Raw genomic sequence first — 18,807 nt, forward strand, 5'->3', positions numbered from 1 at the left:
ATGTTTTATTATGATTTTTTTGGTAAAAATGTGTTTATTTGAAAGTCAAAGTTTCAGAGACAGGGAAATGGAGATCTTCTATTTCTTGGCTTACTTCCCAAATGGCTGTAACAGCAAGGGCTGAGCCCAGTTGAGGCCAGAAGCCTGGAGCTGCTCCTGACCTTCCGTGTGATTAGAAGGGGGCCAAGAAGTTGGGTCATCTTCCACTGCTTTTCTCAGGCCACTATCAGTGAGCTAGATTAGATGCAGAGCAGCCAGGGCCAGAACTGTCATCCATATGTAGTGCTGGCATGGCAGGCAGTGGCTTTACTTGCTACACCATAACATTGGCTCCTATTTTTATTATTTCTTAAACATCTATTTAAAAAGCACAGTTGCAGAGAGGAAGAAGCAGCAATCTTCCATCTACTGGTTGACTCCCCAAATGGCCACAACAGCCAAAACTGGACCAGACTGAAGGCAGGAACCAGGAGCTTCATTCAGTTCTCCCACCTCGGAATAGTGAGCTGCTTTCCCAGGCCCTTAGCAGGGAACTGAGTGGGAGGTGGAGCAGCCAGGACTTGAGTCCGTATATGATGGTGGCGTTGTAGACAGAGGCTTATGCAGTTATGACACAATGCTGGGCACTTTCTGCTATTTTTAGAAAAATTTTAATGGAACAGCATAATGTTGTAAGATGTGTATGCAATAAAATAGAAGAATAAATTAACATATGTAGTTGTAGAAGCACAGTGTGCAGCCAATTTTCAACAATGGCAGCAAAAAGACATTGGAGAAAGGATAGTCTCTCAAGTGAATGGTGGTGAGAAAGCTAGGTTTGCACAATGGAGAGAACAAAATTGGCCTGTTCCCTTATACCATTCACAAGTATCAACTCAAAATTGGTAAAAGACCTAAATGAAAGACGAGAAGCTATAAAACTGCTAAAACAAAGTAGGAGTTCCTTAACAGTAACCTTGGCAATGCTTTCTTGGATATCACAATGAAATTTTGGGCTACAAAAGCAAAAATAAATCATTGGGACTACATAGAACTGGAAAGTTTTTATATGACAAAATGAAATGGTAGCCTTGGAATGGAAAAAATTATTTGCAAAGCAGATTAGGAGCTAACATCTCTGGTTTATGAAGAACTCATTCAAAAAACATTAAAAAATGGGCATGGGCCAAAAATAGACATTTCTCCAAAGATGCCCTTACCATGGCCAGCAGGTGCCTGAAGTGGTGCTCAGCCTCACTCCTTGTTCGGGAAATGCACATCAGTGTACCTGATGCCACTGCACACTTCCGAGGGTGGCTGTTAGTCTGCATGGTTTGACTTGCTCCATACTGTTGAGTCACAAACATGAACTTTTACTACTATATTGCAACCTATTGCAATATAACCACAGTGTAGTTAGTCTGAGATAAACTTAGCTGTCTCTTCTCACTATTGAAAAAAATATGCTCTGAGCGTGGATATGCATGTGTGACAGTTTCTTTCTGTTGTATTCCTACAAATGAGTTTATTGTGCCCTGGCATGTGAGCATCTTCAAAGACTAAGTGTTGATAAGATGCCTTCTAATATTACTGAGAACTATTCTTCTTAACATTTGTCAACTGCTGGAACTGCCAGACTTTCTAAGATTTTCCAGTCTAAGAAAAATGGGATGGCATCGCATTGTGGATTTAAATTTAATTGGGCTAATTGTTTGTGAGGCTAATAAATTTGGTGTATTATGGATGAACAATTTTCTATGTCTCACACAGAAATTCTATTTAAAGATTGAATAAATTTCATAGAAATAGTAATCTATATATACACTAATATACATATTAGTGTGTATATATAGAGATTATATAGTATATAATATACACATTATATATGCTAGTATATATATACTAGTGCCAGTATAAGCAGCTACAATTTTATTTTTTGCTCATGCTGTATATTAATTTCCTTGAATCAGAACTTGTAGTTTTTCTCTGCATCAAATGAGTCCATTGCAGTTGCTTTTGAAAGAAAATTGCAACTGTCTGATGACAGGCTCTCCAAAAGTGAGATAACATGGGACAGCAGTCACATCCTCCTCCTCCTAGAAAAATAAATGATAGTCACCCACAGTGACATGCATGTTGTGATGTTACAAGACCATTATTTGGTGACAGGTACGTTTTGGAGCATTTGTCAAGAATCTGCCGGATCCTCAAGCAGTCGGGTGGAAACGCTTTGCTCGTTGGTCTTGGAGGAAGTGGCCGGCAGTCTTTAACTCGTCTGGCCACATCCATGGCAAAAATGCAGATTTTCCAACCAGAGATCTCAAAGAGCTACGGTTTGAATGAGTGGCGAGATGACATCAAGGTAAGGCATCGGAGAAGCGTGATGTCTAACGCTGTGCCGGTGCGTTCTGTCGCCGTACGCTGTAGGTAGGGGTGCTGCTGATGGTACTATCCACAGAGGGCCAGCTGCAGGTGCCGAGCAGTGCCCTGCTGGCCTTCCCTGCCTGGTTTCTCTCCTTGGGTAGGTACAGGAAGCGTGCGAGGGCAAGTGTGTTACAGCTGAATGAGAGGACTAACTCCAGGCTCGGCTGCTGCTCTGTCAGCGGTGCTGCTGCTGCCCGGTGTGTCTTGGTTTTAGCTCAGGGATGGACTTCCGGTAAATCTCAGCTCTTCGGCAGGCTGATGGATGTGAACCTGCCGATAAGGGTGACAAAGAGGAGTGTGTGGTTGGTGTGGCCTTCATAGCAATCTTATCAGATTCTTCTAAGTTGTTGTGTTGTCCCTGAAACCGGCATAATGGGGGAGGGCACGGGCCTGTGGTTTGCAATCCCCCAACAGAGATGATCCCAAGTGAAACCAAGAAGGGAGAATTTCTGGGTTTGTTTCACTTTCACTGGCTCCTACACACTAGATCTATCACATCCTAAAAATAACCCAGAGAAATGGGCTTTACGTGGCCACTTACACATGGAAATGGTATAATCCAAGTTTATTATCAGCGAGATCTCTGCAGATGGAAATGAAACCATTGCATGTATATTCTTTGCGACCATACTTCACAGGAAAGATGTTGACACATGACTAGTGGTTTGGAAAGCAGCGTACTTCATGTGCCATTTCACGGTTGCAAGAACATGGACTTGAAAGTCACCCAGTTCAGTTTTGTTTTTGTCTTAAGGGAATTTTTTTTTCCCCCTTAAGATTTGTTTTTTATTTGAAAGGCAGGGTTACAGAGAGAGAGACAGAAATCTTCCATCTGCTGGTTTGCTCCCCAAATGGCTGCAACAGCCCGAGCTGGGCCTATCCAAAGCCAGAAACCTGGAGTTTCTTCCAGGTCTCCCACGTGGGTACGGGGGCCCAAGGACTTGAGCTATCCTGCGCTGCTTTGCCAGGCCTTAAGAAGGGAGCTAGATCAGAAGTGGAGCAGGCAGGACACGAACCAGCACCTGTATGGGATGTTGGCACTGCAGCCAGAGGCTTAGCTTACTACTCCACGGTGCTGGCCTGCTGGCCCCATCCTGTTCAGTTCTAATTCCTGATTTGCCCAAATTCTTGGCTGTGTTTTCTGGGCATATTACTTAATCTTTCTGTATCTTAGTTTTTAGGTATTTACACATTTCTTCTAGGTTATCCAGTTTGTTCGTGTACAATTATTCATAGCATTCTCTTACAATCCTTTTTTTTAATCTCTGGCATTAGTTATCATGTTCCCTTATTAGTTTCTGATTTTGTTTGAAGCTTCTTTCTCTCTATGTGTGTCTCTTTATTAATCTAGCTGGTTTTGTCATTTTTTTTTATGTATTTTAAAAACTTAGTTTCATTGGGCCTAGTGTGGTAGCCTTGCAGCTGAAAGACCTTGCCTTGCAGGCACAGGGATCCCATATGGGCGCCAGTTTGTGTCCTGGCCTCCCCACTTCTCATCCAGCTCCCTGCTTGTGGCCTGGGAAAGCAGTCGAGGACAGGCCAATGCCTTGGGACCCTGCACCCACGTGGGAGACCTGGAGAAGGCTCTGGGCTCCTGGCTTTGGATCAGCGCAGCTCCAGTTGTTGTGGACCCTTGGGGAGTGAATCATTGGACAGAAGATCTTCTTCTCTGTCTCTCTTCCTCTCTATATCTGACTTTCCAATAACAATAAATAAATAATTTGAAAACTTAGTTTCATTGATTTTTAATTGATTTTCCAGTCTATTTGTTTTAACTAGTCATTCTAGCTCCTAGTGTTGTAAAGTTGGATTGCTTGGCATTTTTATTCTTTTTTATTCAAAATTATTACAGCTATAAACTTTCCTATTGGCATCGTTTTTTTGCTGTATTGCATAGGTTTTGGTAATACTTCTGTTATTATTTGTCTGATACTTTTAAAGTTCCCTTCTCAATTTCCATGTGTTTGTGTATTTTCCAGTTTGGCTTCTCAATTTATACAGTCTGAGTCTTTTAAAACTGATCAGGACTTGTTCTGTGACCAAGCATGTGAGCTGGCCTGGGGAATGCTTCAGCTGCAGTTTATCCTGCTGTTGTTGAATCCAGTGTTCTGCGTCAATTTCAGAGCTAATTGATCTACATTGTTCCTGATTGATTTTCCACAAATATTCTATCCTCTCTTGACAGACGAGTGTTGAACTCTTGCACTAAAGTTTTGCTATCGACTTCTCCACTTAATTCAGTAAAGTTTGATTCATTTTGTTAACTCTGAAGTTGGTACACAAATGTTTATTATTGATCTTTATGGAGAATTACCCCTTGTGTTAATGTATAAGGCCTTTCATTTTCTCTGTATGCATCCTTGGGTCTGAGTGAGTCTCTTGTAAGCAGCATATTTTTAGGCCCAGTTTTTAAAATCAGTGAAGGGGCCACCATGGTGGCATAGCAAGCTAAGCCCCAGCCTGCGGCAACAGCATCCCATAAGGGTGCCAGTCCATGTCCCACCTGCTGCACTTCTGATCCAGCTCCATGTTCATGGTCTGGAAAACCAGCAAAGGATGGCCCATGTGTTTAGCAGACCCGAAAGAAGCTGCTGGCTCCTGGCTTCAGATTGGCTCAGTTCTGGTCGTTGCAGCCATTTGGGCAGTGTGCCAGTAGATGGAAAATCTCTATCTCTTCTCTCTGTGCATCTACCTTTCAAATAAAAGGAAATAAATCTTTCCAAAAACCCATTTAATATCCTATTTTTGTTGGAATGTTATTTGTTTACATTTCAAACTAATAACTTGTATATGGAAAAAGATTCATTATTACAGTTTTGATATTTGCTATCAGTGTGTCCCTTGGCTTTTTTATTTCTTGTTTCTTTGCCTTTCTTCCTGCTCTGTTGATCTGCAAGACGGCTGTAGGTTTTGATTCCCTTCCCATTTCACTTTATCAGACATCTTCCTGGCAGTCACCACTGCTGTTGCATAAGCAGTTTAATGTTGTGATAATCTATTTTAAACTGGTAATAACTTCAACTGCATACAAAATTTCTATCCCTTACAACTCTACCACTTACCCATTCACTGCTGATGATGCAAATTAAATCTTTGTATATTACATACCCATTAACATAGGTCTATCATTTCTCTGTATGCTTTTGTCTTTTTGCCCATTGCTTCACTGAGGTTTGAGGGGTTTTTATTGTTGTTGTTGAGTTTTTGTAGTTCCTTAAACATTCTAAGTATCTTTTGTCAGATGAACAGTTTGCACTCCCCAAATGGTCAGAACAGCCAGCACTGAGCCAATCTAAAGTCAGGAGTCAGGATCTCTGTCTGGGTCTCCCACATGGGTGGTGGGGCCCAAAAACCTGGGTCGTCCTCCACTGTGTTCCCAGGCCACAAGCAGGGAGCTGGATGGGAAGTAGAGCCGTCGGGACACACACTGTTGGTCATTGGGATTGCTGGTGCTGCAGGCAGAATATTAGCAACTACGCCACTACGCTGGTCCCCGGTCTCATTTGATTTTAAACTCTGGAGATTTTAAATGATTGGCTTGCAAGTTCCTGAAATTCTAACAATCAATTCTAATATGCTATTCAAATCCTGTGTATGAATGAGTTCACATCTTTATTTGGGAGTTTTAGTTGCAATTGACAGAAGTAAACAAAAAATTCAACTCGAGTTAGTTTAAGCAAAAGAGGGTGAGAGATTGAGGCGTTCAGCACTGGAGCCTTGGCAAGGCTAACGGGCGGGGTTCAGACGAAGTCCTCGGCAAGGTTGGACCTCCTGGCACTGCTCTTCCCCGGTTGGTTTTTTTTCTCCAGCAGGCTCACTCCTTGGGGGAGAACAGTTGGTCCCATGGTGCTTAAATGATGACTTTGCACCTTGTATCTCAGAAGGACAGGAGTTGTTTGGGTTTCTATCTCTGTCCCCCGAGTAAGCAGTGACTGGGCTCTGCTCAAATCTCATCCTTTCCCCTGAATTAATAATGATGTGTAGGCGACTGTGAATATGCTGACCCATGTGGGTCGCTCACCTAGCACATGGAAGAAGTGAAGAGTGTTTCCACCAAAAGTGGAAAGAAGTACTGCTCTAAAGCCAAGGTGTTTTTATTAGAGAGTGAGAGAGAGAGAGAAGGAAGGGAAAGCGCGACCCCCAGATATCCGCTGCTCAGGTGGTTTGTTTTGTTTTGTTGTTTTTTTGGCCTAAGGGTCTGCTAAAGAGTGTGGGTGTGAAGGGCCAGAAGACCGTTTTTCTGATCACAGACACTCAGATCAAAGAGGAGGCTTTTCTGGAGGATATTGACAGTGTGCTCAACACCGGAGAAGTGCCTAACATTTTTGCTGCAGATGAGAAGCAGGAAGTGATGGAGGTAAGTGCTTCTGGGAGAGGGCTGTTCTCAGCCCAGCAATCAGCCAAGCTTGGGCAGGTGATTGTGGTCCTTAACAGTTTAAAGTGTATAGGCTTACTATGTATCCTTTTCCGGTAGATTGGAAATTGCTTCATAATAGTTGTAAAACAGGATTTTGATTTTGTTTCCTTTCTTCCTAATGATGGCAGTTGGACTCATGTGGTAGATGTTATTTGGGATGCTTTAGGAGTGCCTGGAGATTGCAAATTCATCTCTTACAGTTACGTTGGTGACTTGACTTTCATGCTGCTTAAGTAGTTTTTGGGCTTGCCAATGGGTAGCAAATTTTCCCAAAGTCTTAATGAAACTTCTGACTTAACAGTTCCGACCAATCTGAAAGTCATGCTTGGCAATGTGAGCCACAAGAATACAGTTGGTAAAGTGTCCGTTAGTGTCCGGTGTCCTGCACTGTGACCCCTCTAAGACCTTGCTGTGTCAGGTCTCTGCCTGGTCACCCCCTTTTTGCTTACAGTAACTCCTGGCACCCCCAGAATGCATCTCTCTCACCTGGATGTTTCCTTCCCAGCCTCCAGGGATAGCTTCTGGCTTGACAAAGACTCACTCTGGTCGTTAAGTTACTCCAGCAGGTGCACAGATAACAGCTGCTCCTCTACAGGGTTGTTGTGGGGCCCGAGACTCAGACAAGACAAAGTACCTTGGTGTGTCAGGCACTTGCAAGGCCCTCGTTAAATATCACATTACTAATACAAGCTCTAAGTGGGCAAGGAGAAAAGAGCAGAGAATCAACTTCTATTCTTAGCTTCTGCCTGGGAGGTATCAGAGCCCAAGGCCAAAGGCAAGGCAGCGGGTGAGCCCCTTCATTCACAGAAATCCATCCTTGACTCTCCCTTCCCAGGAGCATTCGTGGGGATTTCCTTTCCTTTACCAGGCCTTTCTGCTTGCTTTAGCCATTGCCTGTCTTTTTGTCCCATCATTTTCCTACCCATTGTTTCCATGACCCTGCCATTTCTGTTCCATATTTGCATGTTTTACAATCCTTGGTATATATTTATTTTTTTAATTTAACAATAACGATTATACTCCGCTTACCATTGCACAACCCGGGTTTCTTTATCTTGCTGCTCTTCTCACAGTGTGGACATGGGCATACCCGTTACTTTTAACAAGTGTATGAAATTACAATATGTGGATCTTTCATGTTTTTAAATGACTTCTTACTAACGGACACTAGTTTCCTTCTCTTTTCTGTTAAAAACCAATGCTGTATTACAGTCCTATACATGCATAGGGTAGACTTTTGTGACTGTCTTTATCAGGTGAATTCCTAGCAGATATTTGCTTGTAAGTTACAGAATTTATAGTAAATTCCAGAGTAGGATTGGAAAAAAAAAACCTTTTCTAAATGTAAAGTATATATAAAAGCCATTCTGTTGACTTAAAATTGTGATGATGTTTGCTGAAAATAAGACTTTGTCTTGTTTTAATAGATTAGTATCAGCTTGACTATTTTTACTTATGAAGTGGTCATTTTCTGATACTCCCTAGGGTGTTCGCCCAGTAGCCCAGGCTGGCCATAAGCACGAAGAACTCGGCCCCTTAGCCCTGTTTGCTTTCTTTGTGAATCGCTGCAAAGATAACCTGCATGTGGTCGTGGCCTTCAGCCCCATTGGAGATGCCTTTCGAAATCGCTTGAGGCAATTCCCTTCCCTCATCAACTGCTGCACCATTGACTGGTTTCAGGTGTGTGTGTGTGTGTGTGTGTGTGTGTGTGGCGCACCAGGGATGGAAGGTATACCTAACTGTTGACGTTTTACATCTTATTAAAGCTCCTATAATTTACATTTAGCATATGTTTCCTGATGGCTCTCTACGAGGACAGGTAGAGCGCTCAGCACCAGGGCCTGATAAAGGATACAGCTTCCCCAGTAGGTGCTTACACTCTAGCCTGGAAGTCAGGAAAAGAGACAGAGTATTGGTGTAAGAAGCAAGAGGAGACAGTGTGAAGATGAGTATGTTACATAGAGGGATAGACTAGCAACCAACAGGAAGAATATGCATGCTGGGCCCACAAATAATTTTTACATCCATGAATATAGGGGGTCTTCAGAAAGTTCATGAGAATGAGAATTATTAAAAAGCACACGTAAGGGTCCAGCACAATGGCCTAGTGGTTAAGTCCTCGCCTCACATGCCCAGGATCCCATATGGGCACCAGTTCATGTCCCAGCAGCTTCACTTCCCATCCGGCCTCTTACTTGTAGTCTGGGAGGGTAATGGAGGATGGCCTACAGCCTTAGTACCCTGTGCTCACATGGGAGACCCAGAAGAAGTTCCTGGCTCTTAGCTTCAGATCAGCTCAGCTCTAGCATTGTAGCCACTTGGGGGTGAACCAGCAGATGGAAGATTTTTCTCTCTGTATCTCCTTCTCTCTGTATATCTGCCTTTCCAATAAAAGTAGATTTTTTTTAAAAAGCACATATGTGTACTTAGCACACCACACACATACACACGCATACTTTTTTTCTCTGCATGGTTGTCTCAGGTGACAGTAAGAGGCTGGCAAGTCCCAAGGTATGCCACCAGCAAAATGGACCCTCAAGAATGCCAATACTGTGTGTAGTTCCCGTCTGAGGACCTAGAGGAGGGAAGGGCAGGAGCTGTGCCTCCCTGCAAGGCAGAAGGCAGTATTGGTGCTTGTACTCATCTTGCTAGTGATTGATACATGGGCCGGTGTGTAAACAATCCCTGGTCAGTGGATCCCGAGATAAAGTCGACCATGGTGCTTTGGGGAGAAAATGTATTTCCCTCGTCCACTGAAAAAAAAAAAAGGGTTCCATGATAGGAAAAGGCAGATGGCAGGGATGGCAGAGAAACTGTTGTATGAGATGAAGACTGGGTAAGGAGCAAACTGCAGAAGAAAACCTGAAGTTGAGGAATTCTGTGTTGGGCTTGTAGCGACAGGAATGCAAACTAAACATGTAAGGGTTTTGTTGTTGTTGTTGTTTCCCTTTCTGCCTTATAGGGAAAAAAAAACCTGAAGGCAAGCCGAGTTGGGGTGTTTGTAGCTTAACAGAGTCATCTGGATCCCAACATTTTCTGCTTTAAGTTTCCTTAGCAGGTGATTTCTATTCCCAGAGTCTACTCATGATCACAGGAAGCTGCCAGACCTCCCCCTTTCACAAGTCTATTCAACAGATAGAATAACAGCAAAAAGGACCATGCTGGGCAGTCTACAACCATCTACAGAACCTTCTCTCTGGTTTCTACCCAGCAACTGCTTGTATGTCACTGTTTATTTGAAATTGCAGGGGCAGCTAGGTATTGTGGCCTTTTAGCTGAGCAAAAGGGTATGGATACTTGTTTATGTAATGTTAGCCTCAGTTGCAATTTTTTTTTAAAGATTTATTTTTATTACAGTCAGATATACACAGAGGAGGAGAGACAGAGAGGAAGATCTTCCGTCCGATGATTCACTCCCCAAGTGAGCCGCAACGGGCCGGTGCTGAGCCGATCTGAAGCCGGGAACCAGGAACCTCTTCCAGGTCTCCCACGCGGGTGCAGTGTCCCAATGCATTGGGCCGTCCTCAACTGCCTTCCCAGGCCACAAGCAGGGAGCTGGAAGGGAAGTGGAGCTGCCGGGATTAGAACCGGCACCCATATGGGATCCCGGGGCATCCAAGGCAAGGACTTTAGCCGCTAGGCCACGCCACAGGGGCCCTCAGTTGCAATTTTAACACATAAGATTGAAAGACCAAACATGCCACGGCCCCAGTTCCTCCAATTTTTTTTTTTTGAGATTTACTTATTTATTGGAAAGGCAGATCAGATTTACAGAGAGAAGGAGAGACAGAAAGATCTGCCCCCTGGTTCATTTCCCAAATAGCCACAACAGTCAGAATTGAGCTGATCCAAAGCCAGGAGCCAGAAGCTTCTTCGGCGTCTCCCACATGGTTGCAGGGCCCCAAGGCTACCCCAGGCCTCAAGCAGAAAGCTGGATGGGAAGTGGAGCAGCCAAGACACAAACCAGTTGGTGCCCATATAGGATTCCAGTGATTGCAAGGCAAAGATTTAGCCACTGAGCCATTGCACCAGGACCAGTTCCCCTAAATCTATTTTCCCTTAGAGAGATTTCAAGTTTTTGTTTTAAGCCCAAATTCTTCCCCCAGAGGCAGTCACCTCACCTCATATTTTGAGTGGGACTTGGCATCTTACATTTCCGGAATTTTTCACTTTCCCTTTCTCTAGCCGTGGCCTGAAGATGCCCTTGAGCGTGTAGCTGTGAAATTCTTGGAGTCGCTGGAGCTTACTGAGGCTGAACGGGCAGAGGTAGTGCCGATCTGCAAGCACTTTCACACCTCCATCAGGAGTCTTTCAGAAAGGTTAGTACTGGCCTTCTTAGCAGGACAGTGATGCTTTGTATCTTAGAACATCTCTTCTTGTGGAAGTCCAAAATGTTCATATGATTTCTGTGTCTTCTAAATCTTGCTGATCACATATTAGGACTAGAAAAGTCCCTGATCTGGTTCAGTAATAGGGGCAACTTATTAGAAGGTACAGGACTGTGTGCAGAATACACCTGGCTCTCGGAAGTGAACGGGAGCCAGTGGTAGGGAGACGCCAGACGCCTAGGAATGCTTTCTCTGCTTCACAGTCCTGCTACTCCTGCGGTTCTGCTCTCTTCGTTCTCTCAGCTAACAGACTTTTTTTGCATACCAGTGCATTTAGAGGAAACTGGTGCCTCTGCTCTGTGACTTTTTTTTAGATGAATTTTTTTTTTTTAATTGGAAAGTCAGGTATACAGAGAGACAGAGAGGAAGGTCTTCCATCCACTGATTTCACTCCCCAAGTGGCCACAACGGCCAGAGCTGAGCCAATCCGAAACCTGGAGCTTCTTCCTGGTCTCCCACGCGGGTGCAGAGTCCCAAGGCTTTGGACCGTCCTCAACTGCTTTCCCAGGCCACAAGCAGGGAGCTGGATGGGCAATGGGGCCACCGGGACACAAACCAGCACTTATATGGGATCCCGGCACATGCAAGGCAAGGACTTTAGTCACTAGGCTACCACACAGGGCCCTCCGCTGTGACGTTTACCAGCATAATCGGAGACAAACAAGGTATTTCTATCTGCTTATTTCAAATGTACTCCCACATGGCATAGCTTTGTTTGAGTCCAGTGTCCAGCCGTGGTCTAATCAGCAAGTTTCTTCGATGAGACATTATTACAGAGCCACCAGGTAGAGTTTCCTGGAGAAGGCAGCTGATTGGTGGTTTATAGATAACCTGTAGCGTCACGTCATCCATGTTCACATTTGAGATCTACATGTCAAGGTGTGTTTATCCATGTGCTCATGCTTGTATTGCTTATCCAGAGATGTGCATCCAGCCAGCTGATGTTGGCTTGACCAGTGGCACCCATTTAGTGGGCTGTAGTTGGCCAACTTACCACGAAATACCATTGCTTCCATTGTCTCTGCAAGTATGTATAGTGACCATATCCCAGTCAGCCTGCACGTGGCACGCTTGTCCGCGGAACTCTGACTCGGGCTTGCTGTCCTGTGTGCAGGACACTGTCCTACTAAACTTGCCCAACTTACCCAGCATCGGGGGGCCCTCCCAAGGTCAGATTCAACTGTCTGTAGTTCACCTCATGTGGACATCCTCACTGATTTGTGCTTTTTAAAAGTGGTAACTAGAATTTGCTATCTTGTTGACAAGAAATTAGGATGTAATTATGTCTATAATTCTAGAGTCACAAATTTCAGGTATGGGACTCGGCAATTTCTGTGTCAAATTTTATTACTGCATGCTCCTTGTTGTTGTTTTTGAACTGACCTTTTTGTGAAATCAATGATTTACAGCCAACTGTCATCTGCATGTTGTAGGTTCCTGCAAGAGTTAGGACGGCATAACTATGTTACTGCCACTTCTTATCTTGAACTCATTGGCTCATTTCAAGAGCTTTTGACTAAGAAGCGACAGGCTATTATGGAGGCAAAGCAACGATATGTGAATGGGCTTGACCAACTAGCTTTTGCAGAGTCTCAGGTAAATTTCACCAACTGCTCAAAATGGTCATTTGCACTGAGAAACAGAAGGACAGCAAGAGCTACTAATGCTGCAGATTGCCTCGCCTGCCAGGGCTGGGTCTTTCCTGTGCATTCCCTCAGTTACTCATCATAACAGCTCCTCAAGGGGACACTTTCATGGTCCTCATTCTACAGATCAGTACAGTAAGTTTTAAGAGGTTTAATAAATTGCCAAGACAGCATGGACTCAAATACATCCTGCTTTAATTTTGATTCATTTTTTATACTTGAGAACATATACTAACTCTCAGTTGCTTTTATTTTTAAGAATAATTTTTAAAAATATAAGATTTCATAATATAAAATTAAGTTATTTTGTTAAGTTTTATTAGAAAGGCAGATTTAGAGAGAAGGAGATACAAATAGATCTTCCGTCGACTGGTGCACTCCCTAAGTGGACACAATGGCCAGATCTGAGCTAATCTGAAGCAAGGAACCAGGAGTTTCTTTAGGTCTCCCACATGGGTGCAGGGATCCAAGGCTTTGGGCCATCCTTGACTGCCTTCCCAGACCACAAGCAGGGAGCTGGATGGGAAGTGGAGCAGCCAGGGCATGAACCCGCACCCGTGTGGGATCCTGGCTCATGCAAGGTGAAGATTTAGCCAGTAAGACATTATGCCAGGCCCAAGATTTCACATTCCACAATAACAGTGGGTTAATTTAATGCAAGATGAAGCTTGCATTGTTATTCACAGGGTTAAGCCGCTGCCTGCAGCCTGGCATGCCATATGGATGCCAGTTGATCCTGGCTGTTTCACTTCTGACCCAGCTCCCTGTTGATGTATTTGGGAAGACAATGGAAGATGGCCAGAATGCTTGGGCACCTGCACCTGTGTGTCCTGTGTGTAAGACCCAGAGGCGGCTCCTGGCTCTGGCCTAGCCCAGCCTGCCTGTTGTGGTTGTTTGCAGGGCGGGGGAGGGAAGAAAGGGGTGCAAGCAGTTGGAAGATTCTTTCTCTCTCCTCCCCCCTGTGTGTAATGTTTTTGAAATGAGTCAGTGTTAATAATAGTTATCAGTGTTAGCTCAGCGTAAATACTAGAGGTTTGGTTGGTGGGTTCGTCACAGTATAATAGGAAGGCGTCCAGCTGCCACCTGTCTTTCTGTGACTTCCAGACAGTCTTCTGTGAAGAAAGCTTCACAAAAGCATTTTGTTGATCTTGCACAAAGACTGGAGGAAAAAGTTGAGATTTACTGCCCTGATCGTTTAGGATACATTTAAATTTGTTTCCTGTGTTTGGTTACAGTCACCAGTGTAGCAATGGAAATTTAATGAGACATGTTCTATTTAGGTTGGCGAAATGCAAGCAGAGCTTGTTCAGTTACAGCCCAAGCTGGAGGAAGCCAAGATTGAAAATGCACATATGATGCAGGTAGAGTATCCCAAGTGCTTCTTATTGATGTCGAAGGACAAGTGAGCCTGAATTTTGGCAGTGACAGTTGGGGGACTTTGCCCTTCGGTGCTGACCGTCTGTCCCATTGGTTCCATGTAGATGTGGTGATTTGTGAATGGAGGGCCGAAACCCACTTCCAAATGCACTCACGTGTGCCTGCGTTTCTCTCCATGGTTATCCTTGAATTGTGTGTCCTCCCGGGTTTTAGAGACCAGCAGGATGATTGTAGAAGTACCATGATTTCTTTCTCCTTCTTTTCTTGAGGTCATTGAGATCGAGTCTGCGCAAGTAGAAGCGAAAAGGAAGTTTGTGAAATTAGATGAAGAGATAGCCAGTGGGAAGGCCGAAGAGGCTCAAGCTCTGAAAAATGAGTGTGAAAGTGACCTTGCTGAGGCCATCCCGGCCCTGGAGGCAGCTCTGTCTGCACTGGACACGCTTAAGGCAAGTGTCTGAACTGGCTGCCTGTGAACCGGGCATCCACAAGGTGAAACTCTATGGGTTCTCGGGGGGTGAGATAGGATTCTGTCTCTGGGAATGGCATTCTGTCATTTTTGTCCACTCATGTGATCCTTGCCATTCAGCTCTTCTTAGGCACTTTGTTATGCTTTTGCTTTTCACATGCTGTTTCTAACCTTCACCAGGATAATCTCACAGAAAGAGGACTGGCAGTCCTGGAGAGGCCACGTGGACCAGGAGGCATGTGTAGGCCGGATGGGGAACTGTGTGCCCCACACTGTGTGGTGTGTGACATTTGAGAGGGTTTCTGGGCAGGACTCAACAGCCTCACCAAGCAGGACAGCAGAGATCATGTCTGCTGACTAGAGGAAGCCTGGGAGAAAAGAATGACAGCTCTTGACCTTCAATCCCACTCTTGGACCCTTGTTTGCTTTCCTAGACAGTGCCTTAATTTTCCTGGAAGGGACCCCCAAGATTATAAATTCAACCCATTAAGAATCTTGCAGGGTCAAACTCTGATCTTTGGTTACATCAGCCCTGTGGTTCTAAGACAAGAGATTTTTGCTATTTATGGAAACTGATGACCTCACTGTGCCTTGAACCCCTGAGTTTATCAGCTTCTTTCTTTATTCTCTCTGAAACAATGAAAATCCACATGCTGCCCCCATTGCTCTCTCTTTATTCTGTCCTTACAGGTTCAGTACAGCATTTGGTTTGATAAAGCTATTAGCTTTTTTCACCACAAACCCAAACTACCAGACATAATAAGTGAGCCACATGATAGGTGTTTATTGCTGTGGGGCAGGGAGAAAGTGGGAGCAGAGAGACATACAGAGAAGAGCAGAGAGAGAGCTCCTGACTGACGGACTGCTCGCTGGCCTGGAACCATTTCTGCATGGCAGGGTGACCCTTTGGGTGTGAGAGAAGGGGGAAGGCGGCAGCTCCTCTGTGCATGCTTGTGGCCGTGACATGTCATTATGGCAGATGGCAGATGCTGATCTTCTGCAGGCTCAACATTTGAAGCATTTCTGGATGAGAGTGTCGGCTTGACCTCGGCAAAAACAGCATTAAGGCTAGTGAAGCTTGCTTCTGTTGTTTGTGACCAGAGGGAGGCAGGAAGGAGAGAGAGCACAGGGACTCAGTCTGCTGCTTGGTGGTCCAAGGTTACCAGGTGTCCCTGGCTTGTGATAAGTTTTCTTGTCCTCTGATGCGCTAGGCTCCTTCAGGAGTTGCTTCTGCTTAGCCTAACAAAAGCCTGGTATATCTTAATTATTTATTTGAGAGGAAGACACAGGTCTTTGATTTGCTAGCTTCCTGCCCAAATGCCTGCAACAGCCAGGGCTAGGCCAGGGAGAAGCCAGGAGCCAGGCGTTCTACTCAGGTCTCCTATGTAGAGAGCAGGAGCCCAAGTTTATGGGCCATCAACTGCTGCCTCCCAGGAGCATTAGCAAGGAGCTGATGGGAAATGGAGTAGTCAGAGCTCAAACCAGGCATACCGATATGGCATCCCAAGTGGTTGCTGTTCCACAGTGCCCCTCCCTGGATCCTACCAAATGCCTGTTTTTAATATATACTCCAAAGTGGGAATGTTAGTTTAAATGTTTTTTATGTCTTCAGATACAAGATTTTTTACATCTTCAAACCTCACCAGTTCAGCTCTTTAATAATAGGTTCCATTTGCATTGAGCCTTTTGCTTGTGATTATCCAAGCACGAGATAGTCATGTTAATGAGTTGCTCAATATAAGCAAACCAGGATTGAGGGGTTGTTAGGAGGACTACAGGGAGAAATAGCTTAGACAGCCATCCTGCAAATTGTCAAGCAGAGGCATAGTTTCCACATGGGCAGTCGGCAGAACCACCTGCAGAGCTGGCCTGTGTCCACTATAACTCATCTCAGCAAATGAATGGCTCACTGCTGATCTTCCAATTTTTTCCCCTGAATTCTAGAATAATTCAAAGGGAACCTAATTTCCATCCAGTATTCTAGCTGCTTGCAAAACTCTGATACACAGTTACTTGTTTTTCAGTACTGCAAATGATGTCAGAAGGGTATTGGAGTGAATCCATAGTAGCTATCAGACTTTTTAGAAAAAGTTTTGGATTGGGACCTACCTCTCTCATTTCCTTTAGTAAAACTAATATCTATGTCTAGCTAGCTATATATACATGCCAATGTAGTTAATTCCAGGTCTATGTTAAGGTTCTTAACATGGGGTCTGTGTATGGGTTTGGCATGTGATTGGATATATGCAAAAATGTTTTTTTCTAGAGGATTCATACTTGGCATCTTCATATAATTTGTAGACTTCTGACCATTTAGAACTTTCAGTCTGCACTGATTTATCTTTTGGTGATTTTTTCATAAGCATGGTGTCCATCAGCTTTCCATTACTATTATGAAATATTTCACAAGCTACTTAGGAAGGAAAGAGATTTATTTTGGCTCAAGGTTGTAGAGGTTCAGAGACCAAAGTCAAGCAGCCCCAACATTGGTGTGGTGAAGGGTGCCTACTAGCAGAGTCCTAAGGTGGTCCAGAGTGGCACTTGACAAGAGGGAGCACAAATATTTGGGTTTTTTTATTATTCATTAATTACATTGTATTATGTGACACAGTTTCATAGGTACTGGGATTCTCCCCACCCCTCCCCAAGCCCTCCCCCCATGGTGGATTCCTCCACCTTGTTGCATAACCACAGTTCAAGTTCAGTTGAGATTCCCCATTGCAAGCATATACCAAACATAGTGTCCAGCATCTTATTGTCCAGTCAAGTTCAACGGCTTCTTAGGTATACCCTCTCTGGTCTGAAGGCAGAGCCAGCAGAGTATCATCCCGATCAATTAAAAGCTCCAACATACCATCAGCAAAAATTTACATCATTATGGAATTAATTGACATAGTAATGAGTAACCAATATGTTAAAAATAAACGCAAGTTCTTAACCACCTTCTGTGACCACCTCATTGACATTTCAATTTTAGTCTATACACAACAAATAACATACATAACATGTTATACATAACATCATATCATCTTAAATTAAGGCAAACATGTGGTATTTAATCTTTTGGGATTGGCTCATTTCCCTTAGCATTATAGTTTCCAGTTTGGCCCATTTGGCCACAAAGAACTGCATTTTGTTTTTTTTTTAATAGCTGAGTAGTATTCCATGGAGTAGATGAACCATAGCTTTCTTATCCAATCCTCTGCTGATGGGCATTTTGGCTGCTTCTATGTTTTTGCAATTACTGATTGTGCTGCTATGAGCATAGGAGGAGCACAAATATTTGTATGGTTTCTTAAAAAGTCACCAGGATTCAATCATGCGGTCCCAATTTTCATTATCCAATCCAATCATTTTCCAAAGGTCCTACCTCGTAAACTCCATAATGGAATTAAGATTCTTCCCTGGTAGAACCCTCAACATTAGACTTGGGGTACTGAGCCATTAACACATGGGTCTTTGGTGAACAGTCAGCTAATCCAAACTAATGTCTAAACCATGACAACCACACAAAACATTTAAATGGAACAACATTTCCCCAATGTTACTTTAATAGCTTTTATTATTAAAAAATAAACTACCCTGAAGATGGTCCCGTTTTCTCTTGATTTAGCCGGCTGATATTGCAATTGTGAAATCAATGAAGAATCCTCCATCTGGTGTTAAACTGGTCATGGCTGCCATTTGTGTCATGAAAGATATAAAACCAGAAAAAATTTCAGATCCTTCAGGAACTGGAGGCAAGGTAATACCGGGACAGACTTAAATCGTGTTCATAAATGCACACAACTTTTTTTGCAGCAATTGGTATCTAATTAAATATTGGCAGTCCTCAATCCAGGGAAGAAAAGATGAGCTAGATTTGACTATAGAGAACAATACCTTTAATGTGTATTTAGTTGGCTTTTTTCCTTCTTTCTAATGAAATGTCAGAGGCAGCCCACCTTTAGAAAAGAAGGAGGTGTGCTTTATCTCGTGGTTTTGGAGATTCACAGGCCAAGATTGGGTAGCCCTGTTGTATAGCTGAGTCCTAAGATAGTATAAAGCATCACCTGGCCAGAGGGAGGACATGTAATTTTCCATATCTAGAGGGGCACCTGTGAAGCCGCC

At 43.9% G+C, this 18,807-nt stretch overlaps 1 protein-coding gene across 1 annotated transcript in view; it reads left to right on the forward strand.

Annotated features, from left to right (window-relative positions):
• The window catches only part of DNAH12 (dynein axonemal heavy chain 12), a 128,294-nt gene that overhangs the window by 73,663 nt on the left and 35,824 nt on the right, over nucleotides 1–18,807 (forward strand). Inside the window, exons 43-50 of the mRNA XM_058678477.1 lie at nucleotides 2,149–2,341; nucleotides 6,599–6,760; nucleotides 8,306–8,500; nucleotides 11,006–11,139; nucleotides 12,642–12,804; nucleotides 14,135–14,215; nucleotides 14,501–14,677; nucleotides 18,311–18,442. Coding sequence (XP_058534460.1) covers nucleotides 2,149–2,341; nucleotides 6,599–6,760; nucleotides 8,306–8,500; nucleotides 11,006–11,139; nucleotides 12,642–12,804; nucleotides 14,135–14,215; nucleotides 14,501–14,677; nucleotides 18,311–18,442 — 1,237 coding nt within the window. The remainder of the gene's footprint in view (nucleotides 1–2,148; nucleotides 2,342–6,598; nucleotides 6,761–8,305; nucleotides 8,501–11,005; nucleotides 11,140–12,641; nucleotides 12,805–14,134; nucleotides 14,216–14,500; nucleotides 14,678–18,310; nucleotides 18,443–18,807) is intronic.

This window comes from Ochotona princeps, chromosome 21 (genome assembly GCF_030435755.1).
Source record: "Ochotona princeps isolate mOchPri1 chromosome 21, mOchPri1.hap1, whole genome shotgun sequence".
In the NCBI taxonomy this organism is placed as follows: domain Eukaryota; kingdom Metazoa; phylum Chordata; class Mammalia; order Lagomorpha; family Ochotonidae; genus Ochotona; species Ochotona princeps.